Here is a 14,651-nt window from a genome sequence, read left to right as displayed (position 1 = left end):
GAAGGTTTATGAATGTGTACTATGTTTTACTCAAAAAAGGTTTAAAAATTCAGTACACCGCATCCTACTTATACCGCTTTTATTTTTACAACGCATATTATCCCATTTTTTTTTAATTAATATATATAAATACTTTTGGAGAAAAAATCACGCAAATTGTTCACACAACTTCTTAAACCAAATTAATTACCTATTCATTTATTCTACTTATTTTCTTTACACTCTGGTATTTCCTAGTAATTTTAACCGAAAAAAAGATGGAAAGCTGAGATCACTTTTAATAGGTTTTTTTGTCAAAAAACTCATGTATGTACTTGAAGCGTCCTATCCAATACATCAACAATTGGGGAGATGACAATGTTGAGCACGTCTAAAACTCGAAAAGCCATTTCCCATTTTAAGGGAAAAATGTTTCCTAATAGAAAAGACCTGTTGCAGTAAGTTGGGCAGTCTGCCAACCCCAGGGAGATGCCTTGTGTCGCATTGTATAAAGGGGCTTGTCTAGCTCCATGAGGAAATGGAACTTGACGAAGCAAAATCTCCTCGAAATAGTATAGTCAACCGAACATGGACAATGTGCCTTTGTGGCATTTAATCAACTGTTCTTTTAAACATATGCTGTTGTAATAAACTGGAAATAGACAAAAGTTGGGGACTAATGGAACGGGCACTTATGGGGCAAAAAAGTTGGAAATTTTTAGTGTAATTGTGTGCAGTTTAAAATAGCTTCAAAAGCATATGTTACATATTAAAGTAGTTTCAAGTTTCAAGCTTTTCCATCCACCAAAAAATTACAATTGTAGATTTGATTGAATGACATCACACATAAGAAATTTCCCAGATTCCAGATAATTAGTTTATTGATGATAATCGCAAAAAAGCAGCAACATTTTTTACAGGAAAATAAAAACCAATAAAAAAAACGGAGAACCAAAAAATGTTTATCCATTGAAAGCTTTAACAAATCAAAATAAAATGCTTCATAAAACCGAAATTCCCGTTAATCAATTAACGCAACTTTTTCTTTTCATGAAATATTGGCAAATGATGGATTTTCCATTGGCCCCAAGTGATTCAATGGGGTTGAAAATATTATTGTCCTGCTTAAGCAATAACATATTTCATGGGAGTCAAACAGGTGGAAAGTATGAGTAAGAAAAGCGAGCAAAGAAAACGGCACAATTATAAAAATTACCGACCATTAGCTGAAGATTAATGATTTTCCACTTGACACGATACAGTGGTAAAGGAGCTCATAAAAATGCAAAAATAGCTGGAAAAATCTTAACGAGACCAATGAAAAATTATGGAGTTATCAAAACCGCTGTTGGGATGGCAATTCGGTTTCTTTTGGGCCAAAGTAATCTGATGAAAAAATGATTATTTAAGAAAGCAATTGTTTCCTTAAAATGGACTGTTTTTTCAGGCTTTGCTGCCACCTAAAGACTTTGCAGCATGAAGTCCATACGACCGTTCACCACTTGGATTTCCATATCTTTATTACTTTCAACCTGCTGCTTGGCCGATGAACATCACAAGCGAGTTCCATCTGGATTTACAGGAGTTAGGGGCAAAAAGTCAATACCTGATGAGGCTTATTCAGCTGATTTGGACAATAGTAACTCTATAGAACAAGTGAGTAACTTATTAAGGATCTTACTAAGGAAACTAATGAAAAAATGGACCTAATTTTGTTCACTCAAATCAAAGTTTATATTAGAACAAATTTTAATGAATAGTGAAAATACCAAATATACAAGTTTGAAAATTGCATCATCAAATTCAGGATTAACTCAGAAAACCTTAGCTTTAAAACTAAAAAAAAAGTCTTAAAGTGTAAAGAATTGCGTTTGGAAGCGGCTCGGAAATTTAAAGAGGAAAGAGGAGCAGAAAAGTGTCTTTTAAAGCAAGAATCTAACCACTCTTGATATTTTCAGCAAACCGAATATACACCGTCATCTGATACGGAAGCTCCTGCTTCCTTCAACTATATTGTAGAGAAGCGAGCACCATCAGGCTTTTTTGGAATGAGAGGCAAAAAGCCATGGAACTTTCTGCAGTCCAGTAATTATCCAGAAGAATTGTACAAACGCGCCCCCATGGGTTTTGTGGGCATGAGAGGAAAGAAAGATAGCTTGGAGGATGATGAAGTCACTTGGGGTAATTTTTATGATGAAACTTTATTGCAATAAAATTGATTTAAATAACTGGTAAAATTTCTGAGCAAAAATGAGTAAATAGAGTTTGAAAATTTAGTGTTCTGCTCTAGATGGAGGCTGGTTTGAATCAACTGTTTTCTTAAAATAGCCTTTTCGTCCACCGAAAGGGGTCGAGACGGATTATAGAAAATCACTGCTTTAGCACAATTCTACGAAAGAAAATTTTCTAACCAGAAACATGGAAAGAAGCCCAAAACTGGCACCTAAATTTCAGTGCACTTTAATAAGCCAAATAAATTACTAACTAAACCAAACATTAAAATACCGAAAATAATCTTGACAAATTCAAATCCAAGTTGCATTGTTTTTTGAGCAAAAAATTGTTGATTTTACCAATTTAACACAATCGAGCATTTATTTTCCATTTTCTTTCGCAGATGAGCCAGAAAAAAGGGCGCAAATGGGATTCTTTGGAATGCGAGGCAAAAAGTTGTGGACAGATTATCAAGGAGAGAAAAGGGCACCAATGGGATTCGTCGGAATGCGAGGTATTCCTCCACTAAAATTGTCCTATTTTACGTGAAGATTTTGGGAATTTTCAGGTAAAAAAGATTTTGAAAATCCCATCGGCTACTATGAAGACATCAAACGAGCCCCATCCGGATTCTTTGGCATGCGGGGAAAGAAACATCCTTCTGGATTTTTCGGCATGCGTGGAAAGAAATATCCGTATGAATTCAGGGGCAAATTTGTAGGAGTCAGGTATGTAAATCAGGCATTTTTGGAATAAAAATATTATTAGAGTGCGCCTACACATTTATGTAGAACGAAAGGCAAAAAATGTATTTTGGTTCAGGAACTAATTCGTTAAATTCAATACAGTTTTTTTTTAGTTTTGGAATTGAAAATTTAATTTTACCAAGCGTATTTTTAAGCTAATAAATTAGTTGGTGTTGCAGGGGCAAAAAGTCTTCGGAAATGGCAATTCCAAGCTACTACTACCAAGATTCGACAACAGATCGACTTAGTGATCCCGATTGGAATCAACTTATGTTATTATTGACTGGACGGAATGAATTCGATAGAAGTCACTAAAATGCTATTGAGTTTCCAGACGTACCCCTATTTATTTGGTGAGTTTCTTTAAAAACTTCCAATTGCTTTAATAGCAGAATAAGTTTTTTAGGTTTTGACCGTTCTTGGAAAATTACTTGTTTCCCATCGTCCTAGAAAACTACCTATTCTATTAACAATAGTCGATTATTCTACTTGCGAGTGTGGTTGAAGATTGCATAACAATTTACCTATGTATACTTACAATAAATACATATTTTTACCTCTAATGTTATTATTCCAAATATCAGATTTGTTTGCTACACCAATTTAGATATTTCTAAATAGGCTGGATAAATCGAGGCATTTTCGATAATTGCAATGTTTAAATTTATGATTGTAAAACCTCGATATTAAATATGGAAATATCTAAATTGCAGCTTGGCAGCGGTTCAGTCAATTCAATTGTCCATCATTTATTATGGTCCTCACTCTAACTGAAACCCCGTATCATCAACCAAATGGCTCAGAAAACGTATATGTATTTCTTTTATGGAAATTATATCAATTTATTCGAACAAAAAGTGTATAAAAATTCTTTCGGATTTTAACGCTAAATGACTCTTGACTTGACTTGATCAATAAATGCGTATTATTTCAATCTTCAACATATTGTGATTCGAGATTGTATTAAATATATAGCAATTATATTACATATCACTGCAGTATTTTCAATTGAATTGTCAAATTGTGACTGTTCAGTTTACTTCATTTGATTTAATCCGCTAAGCAAAAAATGCAGTTCGTGATTTTTGTTCTTCAAAATCTTGATGTATTAACAAAATGGTCAATAAAGGTTTATAAATAATTATTTAACGTGTCCATCATTATGTATACGTTAGATTTGGAAATAAGTATGCGGTATGCTCGAAGATGGCAGGCAAATGTTAAGATTAAATAACTTGTCGGGACTTTTTTCGGCTGGAAATTGTTTCCAGCAGTGAGCCCGAACAAATTATCAAATATGGGATTGTAATATAGTTAAATAAAATAAGCTAATTTCAGATTTAGAATATAAAATGTAGGTACTTAGTTCTAAGATTTGACTATATTCTGTTAAAACCTAATAGAAGATAAATAAATTATAATAGTGTTTGAAGGAGCACTTTCAGTACGATTTATTCAACAAATTACTTTCCCAATTGTCCAATGAAATTGCCCAGTCATCAATTTTTTAAATTATATTTTAATCAAGCGTTATTTCTGGCTGCTTCTATCAACTTGCTTTTAGTGTTTCACGTTATTTTTAATTCTGATCCATAGATGAAGACAAGTATGTTCTAATCTGTCTGATCAACACCACACTAGCGCATATATTCTAACTGACTCCTTGCTTAAATGAAATGCGCAAGTCAGTTTGAGGTTACGTTAATTTAAAACAAAATTTCTATTTACCAACAGGGGTATGTATTAGGGATCTGAATCAAACTCGAACATTACATAGATTCGAAGTTCTATTTGAATCGAAACGCCGCAGATATAGCTGGCGTTTCGATAGAAGCTGCTACTTGAGAAGTGACGGATAGAGTTCGCCATAGAACCGATGAGCCGTTGCCATCTTTCGGCGTTTGGTTTAACTAAAAGTGCTTATTTGTGACCTCTCTGTTTCTCTATGAAAACTACGAAAGTTAAATGGTGCCAAAACTGCATCAGTCCTATTTTTAGTTGAAAATCCTTGGGCACGCCCAATAAGAGTTAAAAAGAATCTGTGAGCACGCCACTGGTTGGCACATGACATTTTGGGAAAGTTCTCGATTTCAACACTAGTAGTGGAAAGGGAAAAGCCATTTCGGGTTTTGTTTGTCATTCTTTCTTAACTTTGTGTGGAAATTTTCCGATTGTGATTGTGATTGCTTGATTTAAAGTGCAAAGAAGCCTGGAAATCAGACGTGTACCTGTCTAGAATGCCGGTGAGGGTGGATCCCACATTGCCTCCACCCGCCAATTCCAAACAGCCTGGAATAACCAAAAGTTTATTGTATAATGGATCCAAATTTCAGGGTTTCCAGAAAAGTAAAGGAAATTCATACGAAGTCGAGGTGGTTTTACAGGTAAATGGCACCGTTCAACCTTTTTCATTTCAATTTGCAAACGTTTGAACCGCGCTCGAAATTTAAAGCACAAATATAGGTTATCGGAACAGTGACAGGCCTAACCTATATTCAAGGGGATCTTAATAATAAATATCGAATAATTGCCTCAAATGCCGCATTTATCAGCAATGACAATAGTTTGGCTGATCATCTTCCCACTTTATATACACTATGGAAAAGTTTCAACTCGAAAAAACGCTCAAAACACGTACTACACCTGTAGGATTTACACAAAATGGGATTGTCTGAGGCGAAGTCCTCTAAATCATGTTCAGGAGCAGTTCAGCTGTTTCAAGCAGTGTTCAAGGAGCTTAAAATTGCTGTTTAAAACCTGTTGTATTTAGAGGTCTTTATTTTATTAGCAATTGTCAAGGACATCAGGCCTTGGCATGTCTGGCTAAAATGTGCTCACCTATTAGATAATATTTTTCTTAACAACTTTTCTTAGTTATGTTTTTGGCCAAAATATGGTTTTCAATCCCTTTTCGCTTATAGAAAGTCACTACTTTTCCATGAGATAAAGGATGATGACATGACCCCCATGACATGATTTTGCATCAAATTTTTGATGACTATTAAAATTCCTAATTTTACTTATTGGCGAGTGTTGGCAGTTTCTGAGACTTTGAAACAAAGAACAAAATGTGCAGAAATGGATCTAAACGAATCCAAATACGTGCGAAAAGTGTGTATTGTAGAAAAGGCAAATACGGAAAATGTTCCAACCTGACGAACAAGATGGAAAAGTTGTGAATTTCGATGCGCGAAAAATGGTCGAAAACCGCATTGTCGCTAAAAACACCACTAGAAAAGTTGTTTCTAAGAATATTATCTCTTCGGTTCAGCCCCTCGTAGTAATCCGACACTATAAAATTAGCAGTTTCAAATGCGACGAACGTATAAACCGGAAAAATACACTTGTTTACTTGATTTTGGCAATCCGACCCTGTGATCCAACCTATACTTACTAATAGGTAGAATTCCTTGATCAAAAATGCCATTTATCGTAATTAAGAAAAATCAAACTTACCCAAAACACAAAAAAAAACAAATCCAAATCCGTCACTTTTGCATCATCACTAGCCCTAAGAAACTTTTTGTTGTTTCACATTGCTAATACCCGAATAATGCTGCTCCGAATCAATAATTTAGAATCATCAGCCAATAATGAACGCTCATTCTAAAACCCTTGTCTATTTCCATAGAATGTAGATGAAGAAAACTCGTACCTTTGCGGATATCTTCAAATCAATGGCTTAACTGAAGAATACCCCAAACTTACCACATTCTTCGATGGGGAAATCATCAGTCAAAAGTATCCGTTTTTGACCAGGAAGTGGGATGCTGATGAGGAAGTCGATAGGAAACATTGGGTACGCAGCACTTTCAAAAATACTTACTCACATACTCACTTACTCACTTACATACATACTCAAAAATACGGTTGTTTTGAATTGTAGGGCAAATTCTCGCAGTTTAATCAGTACGTAAAGACTTTCAATTCGGATAACTTTGACTATACCCAACTGGGTGATGCGGATTATGTGTTTATGCGGTGGAAAGAGCACTTTCTGGTACCAGATCACACGATTCGAGATATCAGCGGCGCCTCGTTTGCTGGGTTTTATTACATATGCTTCCAGAAATCCAAAGCCACTATAGAAGGATATTACTACCATAGAAGTTCGGAATGGTAAGTACCTCTATTTATTATGATTGCTTAGTTTGTTGCCACGTACATAAACGCTTATTGTGGGTGTATATCCGGCTCGTTGCTGAACTTTATTGTGGATATTAAAGGCGAAAGCAAACCTGTGAAAGTACTCATTTTGGCGTCTTGATAATCGATATCGAATTATATATGTTGGAATTTCCAGTATAAGGACAAATTAATTTCACTTTTGCCACGGAGTAAAATACAGATTGAAAATTTATGCGGAAAAAGCAGTCGTTTTTGCCTGGTAAGCGGTGTTGGTGTTCACAATTGGGCTCAAATCTGAGGTGGAAAATGTTCTCTAAATCAACCAATCTCATCGTGGCATATCAAGAGACAACATTATTCGTCTTCATCTTCCAACACTAAAAATTATTAGAATTATTACTCTTGGGCTATTAGGGAAAGTTAATTTATGTTGCACTTCCAGGTATCAATCGTTAAATCTAACACACGTGCCTGAAAACTCCATACAAATATACGAGTTTAGGTAAGAGTTCCAATGTACAGATGATGAAACCAACGGGGGTATGTACCTTACAATAAAATTGCTGTCTTTAGTCGATTAACATATACGTCGCTTTACATTTTCCTTTACATTGGAATTTATAAAGCGACTGGCCGTTTAGTTTTTTAAATTATTGTTGTTATCTCGAGAACTGGGGTTGCCTCTTAATACCTAAGTCATTATTTATCAAGTTTATATTCTATTTTTCATATCTTTAGTCGTATTCTGGAACACGTGAATGTGTCTCATTTGATTTTTTTATGTTAAATAGCTTTAATATAGGGTTGTTAAAATTGTATTAAATTGAAATGTGTGATACTAAGGCAGAGGAAAATTAATTAAGATTTATTCACGGTTTCAGTCTCAAATATTCAGTTGTTCAGTTTCCAAACAGATCACTTTTTGCGATTTTGTTATTGAAGCCAAATTGTTAGTGTTTATCATTACAAACTGATTTGAATTAGTGCGCACCAGTAAGGTTCAAGTTTGCTACAAACTCACAATATTCTGAGAAATATAATTTGTTTTATTGTAAATAATTATAAATAAAAAAGATTGATTTTTGTATTACAGAAAAGTACCTAGTTTCATTGAAAAGGCTGATTGTACGCTTCATTTTACAAGGTATGAATGAGGTTTTCCCGATGTTTAATTTATTTAGCGGTATATTTTTTTACATGAAGCGATTGTTTGATATTATTTTTGTATCTTTGTGTAAACAGCAACTTATTTTTCGTCAGTTTTATATACATTTTGTTTGGATAAAAGCGAAAATGACAAAAATAAAGTTTTTTTCACTTTTACGGAAAGACTTTTTTATTAGTGTTTATCCAAGTGCGGTGCATATCTTCAAAAACTAATCGGTGCTTCAGAGCAGGATCAATAACATGGGAATAAAAAAACAATCGTCATTAAAAAATTATTTTTTAATGAATAGGATTTTATAAATATGTTATATTCTAATATGTGGTTTCGTATATACATACAAAGTGCCCTTCAAAAGTCCACAAAATCACCAGGAATTGTTAGTGCAGCTAATTACTTTCGGTAACTTGATGGGCACTAAATTCAGAAAGTTTGCTCTATTTATAAACCTTGTAGGTTTTACAATACTCACCAGCAGTGGCGAAGGCTAATTCTAATATAGTTATTCTGTACAAGAACTAAAACGTTCTTAAATTACAAATTGAAATGGTATTTATTCTGATAATCATGTAAAGCCAGATTGTTTGGCTGATTGGCTCAATTAGAAATTTACCCCAAAACTAAAATATCCTAAGCAGGACATTTCCAATACAGTGTATCTTCAGAGTTAATCGGTGAAATTAATATTACAAATGCAGTAAATAAATCTCGTGATACGCATGACTACAGGCTAAGTATACAAGTTTTAAAAAATGGTTATAAAAAATATCACAGAAATTAAACGCCTAAAGTTTAAAAATCATAGAACATGATGGTAGATTCATTTGCGATCGCGAGTATCACAAACGTATTTTTGATGCGATTGCTAATTAAAAGGCAGTGAAAAGCAGGTCAATTGCTTGTTAGTATTATTTCTGGCTCAGTCTTAATGACTTAGTAGGTTTTAATTTTCGTCAGTTTCCCTATGATAACTTAAAAAAAATGATATCTAGTACACTGATAGGCATGCGTTGTTTACATGCAAAATGAGATTTTAAATGGTTGAACCTGTTTGCCCATCAGTGCAGTTCTAAAGCGTAGTAAGTTAATGTGTATGAAAATGGCAATTAAACCAATTGTTTCAAATCAAATCGGACGATTTTCGTTATTGCACAGCGGCCTAATTTTACAGGAAAATGCATAACTACAAATAGATTTAATTAATCGAGGCTGAAAAGTTTGCTACTTATATGAGCGGTTCGAGACTTTTTAAATTGAGTATTTGGCACTAAATTAATTAATTTTATTGGTCTTTAAATGACATTTCACTGTTTCGGGAAACAAAAAAACAGTTTTTCTGCAAACAAAAACAGACTTACATACCTACTTACAAAAATACCCAATTTTTGCTTTATCACAATCAATTTCACCTCAAACTGTATCCTATAATAAATGAACGATCGCTAACAGCAATCCTACAAAGGAAATGAACGGCAATTGGTTAACTGAGCTCAGGGCTGATCCTCCCGATCTATCGGTGTAGGGAAGTTTCTGGTTGAGGTCGTTCTGTTCGAAGTTGTGTTTGCAACCCATCCAAACGGGTGCCGACAGCTTCTGCTCGTAATGATCGACTCTCATGCGGATATCGTTGAATTTCCAGAATCCCTTGTCTTTGAAAAAGTAGGTTTTACCTGCAAGCAATTTTGAGAATTTTAAAGTGTTTTTCACGTATTTATTTGCGCTCTTTCGAGTGTTGAATTGAATGTGTGTTAGTAGCGTGTACTTTTTCAGGTGTTTTTTTCGTGTCGGCCAGTCAGAAAATTTGTAGAAAAGTGTAAATTGCGTGTTGGCTCTTACCATCCTTCCATTGAAAGACCGCATCAATGTCTGTCCCGACTCCTTTCCACATTGGGTGAATTTTTCTCGGATAATCCTTCTCTACTTCTTGTTCGTTATCATCAAACCTTCAACATGAAATCAGGAGATTTAGACCTAGTTTCTCTTGAACTTTTACTGATAATTTTGGCGCTTAGCTTCTAGCAAGTTTCTTAAAAGTCATAAGAAACTTGCCCAAAAAATAATGTTTGCTTACTTCCAGTAGTCTTTCCCGCTAAAGAAATAAGTGTTTCCATTATGGCCCCAAACCATCGCCCCGTCAATTTTCTTCAAATTGTTAGGTAAACCTAGTTCGGTAAGAGGCTTTGGGTACCCGGGCACCAAACTGACTCCCGAAAACAAGTAGAACTTATCGTCAACAAAGAAAACGATGTTTCCATCAGCCCTTTCGAAAACTGCGTCCACATGCGTGAGGGTCTTGGGAAAGCCTCGGAACAGACGATTGATCTCTGCCGGATAGCCGGAAGTCACTTGACCGTTGTCTCCAATTCTCCAGAAGTACTGAAGAAGCATTCACAGCATCAGAAAAATGTAATGCACTTGAAGGAAACAAAGTACCTTATCTTTAAATATAAAAAGTTCGCGTCTTATCACAGCCACTGCGTCGTAGGAAGTATCACAAGTATCCGGCGGAGTTTCACCGTTCGGATATTCCTTCGGTGAAGAAGTTGCGGTCCTTTCAGTCGGTCTATGCGTCGTGTGGAAATGTTTTGGAACCAGTTTCGTCGGTTTGATGTAGGGAGGATCCGTTGGCGGATTGTGGTGACCTAAAACGGAGCAAAAGCTATTAAAGAAAAATGAAGACATATTGTGCTGAAGCTCTAGTTAAACAGCAAAGTGAGTGAGATAAAACCGGTGAAAAAGTGTAATTAGACGGACTTTTTACCTGTATAAGGACGTTTGTCGTTGGGATAAAGCCTATCAGTTCCATGAGTGCCATGATTATGATGGGGCTTTTTCTCCGGGTTCATCGGTTTATAGGGGTTCTTCTCCGGTCTGGAAACATCAAAATCAATACCCAACCAGGCTCAAAAATCGCGTTAATCATACTTGTTGTACGTCGGATGCCTTCCTTTATGATACCTGGGATTGTACCGACTCCTCGGATAAGCTCTTTGAGGAGGGCTGGTAGTGGTCGTAGTCGTAGTAGTTGTCGTAGTTGTAGTGGGAGGTTGAGGCGGAGGATGGTATTGAGGAATTCGTCCCCATTGTCTATCTCCTCGGAATCCTTCGGAAAAATCTACTTAGCTTCCATGAAACTTGCAAAGTGCAACTGAACTCACCATACAAGGATTGTATTGCCAATTTATCATCATCGGGCAGTTCATACTCGAATCCATCCTTCATCTCAGAATACCAGGGGTACATGAGCGCGCCCTCCACATTGGAATGAGAAAGTCCCAGCGAATGTCCTATTTCATGTGCTGCCACGTTAAATAGATTGGTACCTGGGACAAAAAACAAAATTATCTCCGAAACAACAATTTTTACAACGTTCTTACAGATGCAAAGACCAACTATAAAAGTCCACAAACGATTCCAAGGGGGGACAATGGCAGTTGTTTTAAATGCCCAATTTCCAATCATCCCCGTCTCTTTACACATAGTTTCGTTCACGTGAATTTAATTAAAAGTCGTTTTTTCGAAAGTGCACCCGTGGAGGGCCGGCTTTTCCAACATTTACTCTGCCAACTTTCAGAGTTGTAACCCCTATCCGAATTTCCAATCGAATTTTCGACTGGATTATTGGGTTAGTCTGTCTAAATTCGAACAAAAAAAGCACACAAAGCGCGGCCGTATATTTCAGCTTCTGTTTTTCGCGTTCATGTTCTACTACTACTGGTGAATTGACTAAATCCTAAAAGTGTTTCGATTTATAAATAGTTTTGCGTAGTCTAATTATAAATAGATGCACTAAAATTGTGATGATTTCAACAAATTATTTCTCTAATGATTATTTCTATTTTCTTTGCATGCAGGCTTTCGTATTAATGTTTGAAGCTGCATTGCTTCTTGGTAGAGAATTTCTTCTAACTGGTACATTGTTTAGTTCTTTTGGTTCAAAAATTGGTAACTACATTTATTATATTATATTATTTTGCATATTTAAACTTTTTAACTTGCAACTGCAGGTTTCAAGAAAAACAAGCAAAAATATATAATCTCAATACCTGGTATTTCGGAAACGAAGCGATAGCCGGCTTGAAACGTTTATACGCACTTTCCTACTTATTTTTGTGACTTCTATATCCGCTGTTTGCATGTTTTCGACAAAAAATTCTGAATATATTTACCCTGTTCACTGTCTCCAGAAGTTGTCCAGCTTTCATCGGCATCAAAGTGAACGTCGACGCTGTTTCGAATTCCGGTAGGAAAAAACGCATGGGCAAGAATCACTCCTTTCCCGTCGAAAGGAAAATTATCCCCATGCTCTCTCCTAAAAAGTTTGAAAGCTATACTTCCCTCATTGAACTTAAAGTAGCGATTTAGATATGGATTTACTGAGCTTATTGTGGCAAAAACTCTAGTAGTAATTAACAAAACGACTATAAAATCCGCCTTTATTTGCTTATATGCGTATGTTTTCCTAAATAAATTTTAGTTAGTTTTATGTATTTGTGACCTATTTGTTGCCAACTCCAAAAGCCTTATCCACGTTTACCCCATGTATATGTATAAACAATTACTCAAGACGTAACTTTTTGTTGGATATTTTATTTCAATTCGGCCAACTTCTTGCATTATTAACTTCTCGCCCTTTAGCTCTGGCGAATGTCCCGAGAGACCGAACTCTAGTTAAATTTGAACCGTCTCACATAGAGACACATAAACGTTCCATTTATTGCCCTATCCAGGAAAAATGGAACGGTCGTCTATTATCGGAAAAATCAAACTCATTGATGACTGAATGATCGTTTTATGGTCTCTGCAGCAAATGCCCGTTCCGACAGATTGGCGGCCAAATTAAAAAGTTAAAACCCTATAAAATCGAAATAAAACTACGCCTGTAAATCTAGGGCACTTTGCGCCAGAAAATGGTCTTTTTTGGGGATCAGACATAAACGAGCAAAAGAAGCATTCGAGTAATTGACACGAAGTGATGTGATACGATTGTTAAGTTAAAAAATGTTTTCTGAGTTGTGTTGAGTTCATGAAACGAGACGCTAGACACTAGACGACAGGCATGGGTAACACTGTGTTGAGTTGCTGCCGCTCTGTGCGCTAATGAGTTATAACTCATCGTGTCTGGGTTATTTTGGGCGGCTTTATTTTTGTAATTTTACATCAACCTGATCTGAAGCGTGTCTTGCTAAAGAACGGTTTCAGATATGCAAATATGGGTTCCACTTTAATGTTTTTGTGAAAAAAGTGAAGAGTTTTGGTTTCGCCTGTTCAGTTTTAAATGCCCATTCGAAGAACCATTTCAGCCACAGAGTTCTTTTTTATATCATTGCATAGATAATTGGAAATTCGATTCAGTTATAACAACGTGCGTGAGTAAATTCTGGTAGATTTATCACAAAAACTCATATGAAACTTGAATATGAGACATTAGGGGCAAGTTGACGCCAAAATTTTATTTAAAAAAAAACGTCTTCTACAGCGTATCAATCTTGCAAGCTTCTACTGGCTTTACTGTGGAAGTTGGAATTTTTTATTGGGGAATCTGCTGTTGCGTAAAACTGTTCTCTTTCAAATCAACATTTACGAAGCGCTCAAATGCAGGATTTTATGTGATTTGAATGATTTTTTTAAATTTTGACGACATTTAGACGGCACTGTTCTATACTGAACGCTCAACGGAAGTTGTGGAGAATTTTTCGTTTCTGAGAAATTTGTTTTCGAAAAACGCGATGCATAATGTGTCCATCAAGGTTTTTTCAAATTTTCCGCAAAATTTTCTTGACGATTAGTTGGAAATTTTGTCGGCATTTAGAGCGCATCCTTCTTTACTGAACGCATCACTTCAATCTTTTAGATAATTTTTCGTTTCTGAAAATTTTATTTTCGAAAAACACAATGCAAATGTGTCCCGCAACAGTTTCTTTCAAATCCTGATCACAATTTTCCTAACGATGACTGAACACTATTTTTTATTGAACGCACAACTATGAACATGGAGCGTCAGGTTCAAGTGGATTTTGCAACTCAAAAAAAAAACCACACAAATCTAAAACTTCTTGAATTCAAGCATTTTTTGAGAAAACTGCCAACATTTTCTGATCGATGGGTCACTTTCTAAAAAGGCAATTTATTTAGTGTCTGATATTCAAATTTCGCTTTCTGGGTGAAAACTACTCGAATTTCCTCACTCACGTTGTTACGACTGAACCAACTTTTCAATTCTCTATCCAACGATGCCAAAACGAATTCTGTGGCTCGAATGGTTCTTGAGAAACTTCGAATAAAGGCCATTTAGTTATCTCTAGAATGTTGTAAAAACGAGCGTTCTTGCTCATTTTGCTTCCGAGAAACATGCAAAACGAGACGGAAAACATGAAATTTTGCAATAATCTTGCGCCACCCTTGCACAAAACGACGAT

General features: G+C 35.6%; 3 protein-coding genes across 4 annotated transcripts; 2 read left to right on the top strand and 1 right to left on the bottom strand.

The window, feature by feature from the left end:
• The first annotated feature begins 1,408 nt into the window (after window positions 1-1,408).
• Window positions 1,409-4,389, top strand: LOC125503556 (tachykinins-like). Of its 2 annotated transcripts, none has more exons than XM_048664165.1 (6): window positions 1,409-1,635; window positions 1,938-2,160; window positions 2,597-2,707; window positions 2,762-2,921; window positions 3,119-3,292; window positions 3,346-4,389. In XM_048664165.1, the coding sequence occupies exons 1-5, from the start codon at window positions 1,456-1,458 to the stop codon at window positions 3,252-3,254; spliced, it is 810 nt and encodes a 269-aa protein (XP_048520122.1). In that variant the 5' UTR covers window positions 1,409-1,455; the 3' UTR covers window positions 3,255-3,292; window positions 3,346-4,389. The 2 variants fall into 2 exon arrangements, with proteins under 2 accessions (XP_048520122.1, XP_048520123.1); XM_048664166.1 differs by having other exon boundaries at window positions 3,338-4,389.
• Window positions 4,390-4,956: 567 nt separating this feature from the next.
• On the top strand, window positions 4,957-8,164 carry LOC125503557 (glucose-induced degradation protein 4 homolog). Its single transcript, XM_048664167.1, has 4 exons — window positions 4,957-5,323; window positions 6,571-6,738; window positions 6,826-7,058; window positions 7,510-8,164. The coding sequence occupies exons 1-4, from the start codon at window positions 5,177-5,179 to the stop codon at window positions 7,571-7,573; spliced, it is 612 nt and encodes a 203-aa protein (XP_048520124.1). The 5' UTR covers window positions 4,957-5,176; the 3' UTR covers window positions 7,574-8,164.
• Window positions 8,165-8,497: 333 nt separating this feature from the next.
• Window positions 8,498-12,036, bottom strand: LOC125503553 (matrix metalloproteinase-2-like). The gene is made up of 8 exons (XM_048664160.1): window positions 11,610-12,036; window positions 11,391-11,555; window positions 11,158-11,335; window positions 10,994-11,103; window positions 10,666-10,874; window positions 10,304-10,608; window positions 10,069-10,175; window positions 8,498-9,902 (listed from the first exon to the last, which is right to left on the bottom strand). Exons 1-8 carry the CDS (start codon window positions 11,710-11,712, stop codon window positions 9,655-9,657), a joined length of 1,425 nt encoding a protein of 474 aa, XP_048520117.1. The 5' UTR covers window positions 11,713-12,036; the 3' UTR covers window positions 8,498-9,654.
• Between the last annotated feature and the right edge of the window lie 2,615 nt (window positions 12,037-14,651).

This window comes from Dendroctonus ponderosae, unplaced genomic scaffold (genome assembly GCF_020466585.1).
Source record: "Dendroctonus ponderosae isolate FM_Combo_2020 unplaced genomic scaffold, Dpon_F_20191213v2 Dpon_F_20191213_2, whole genome shotgun sequence".
NCBI classification, from domain to species: domain Eukaryota; kingdom Metazoa; phylum Arthropoda; class Insecta; order Coleoptera; family Curculionidae; genus Dendroctonus; species Dendroctonus ponderosae.
This window is presented reverse-complemented; position numbering and strand designations above follow the sequence as displayed.

Bases quoted from the DNA above. Each gene is read 5' to 3' on its own strand.
- LOC125503556 (XM_048664165.1), top strand. From the start codon at position 1,456: ATGAAGTCCATACGACCGTTCACCACTTGGATTTCCATATCTTTATTA. The intron at 2,708-2,761 runs GTATTCCTCCAC...GGGAATTTTCAG, and splicing joins GGGATTCGTCGGAATGCGAG to GTAAAAAAGATTTTGAAAAT. The intron at 2,922-3,118 runs GTATGTAAATCA...TTGGTGTTGCAG, and splicing joins GGCAAATTTGTAGGAGTCAG to GGGCAAAAAGTCTTCGGAAA.
- LOC125503557 (XM_048664167.1), top strand. From the start codon at position 5,177: ATGCCGGTGAGGGTGGATCCCACATTGCCTCCACCCGCCAATTCCAAA. The intron at 6,739-6,825 runs GTACGCAGCACT...TTTGAATTGTAG, and splicing joins AAGTCGATAGGAAACATTGG to GGCAAATTCTCGCAGTTTAA. The intron at 7,059-7,509 runs GTAAGTACCTCT...TTGCACTTCCAG, and splicing joins TACCATAGAAGTTCGGAATG to GTATCAATCGTTAAATCTAA.
- LOC125503553 (XM_048664160.1), bottom strand. From the start codon at position 11,712: ATGTGTAAAGAGACGGGGATGATTGGAAATTGGGCATTTAAAACAACT. The intron at 11,104-11,157 runs GTATGATTAACG...TGATGTTTCCAG, and splicing joins AGGCATCCGACGTACAACAA to ACCGGAGAAGAACCCCTATA. The intron at 10,176-10,303 runs GTAAGCAAACAT...TTCATGTTGAAG, and splicing joins AGCGGGAAAGACTACTGGAA to GTTTGATGATAACGAACAAG.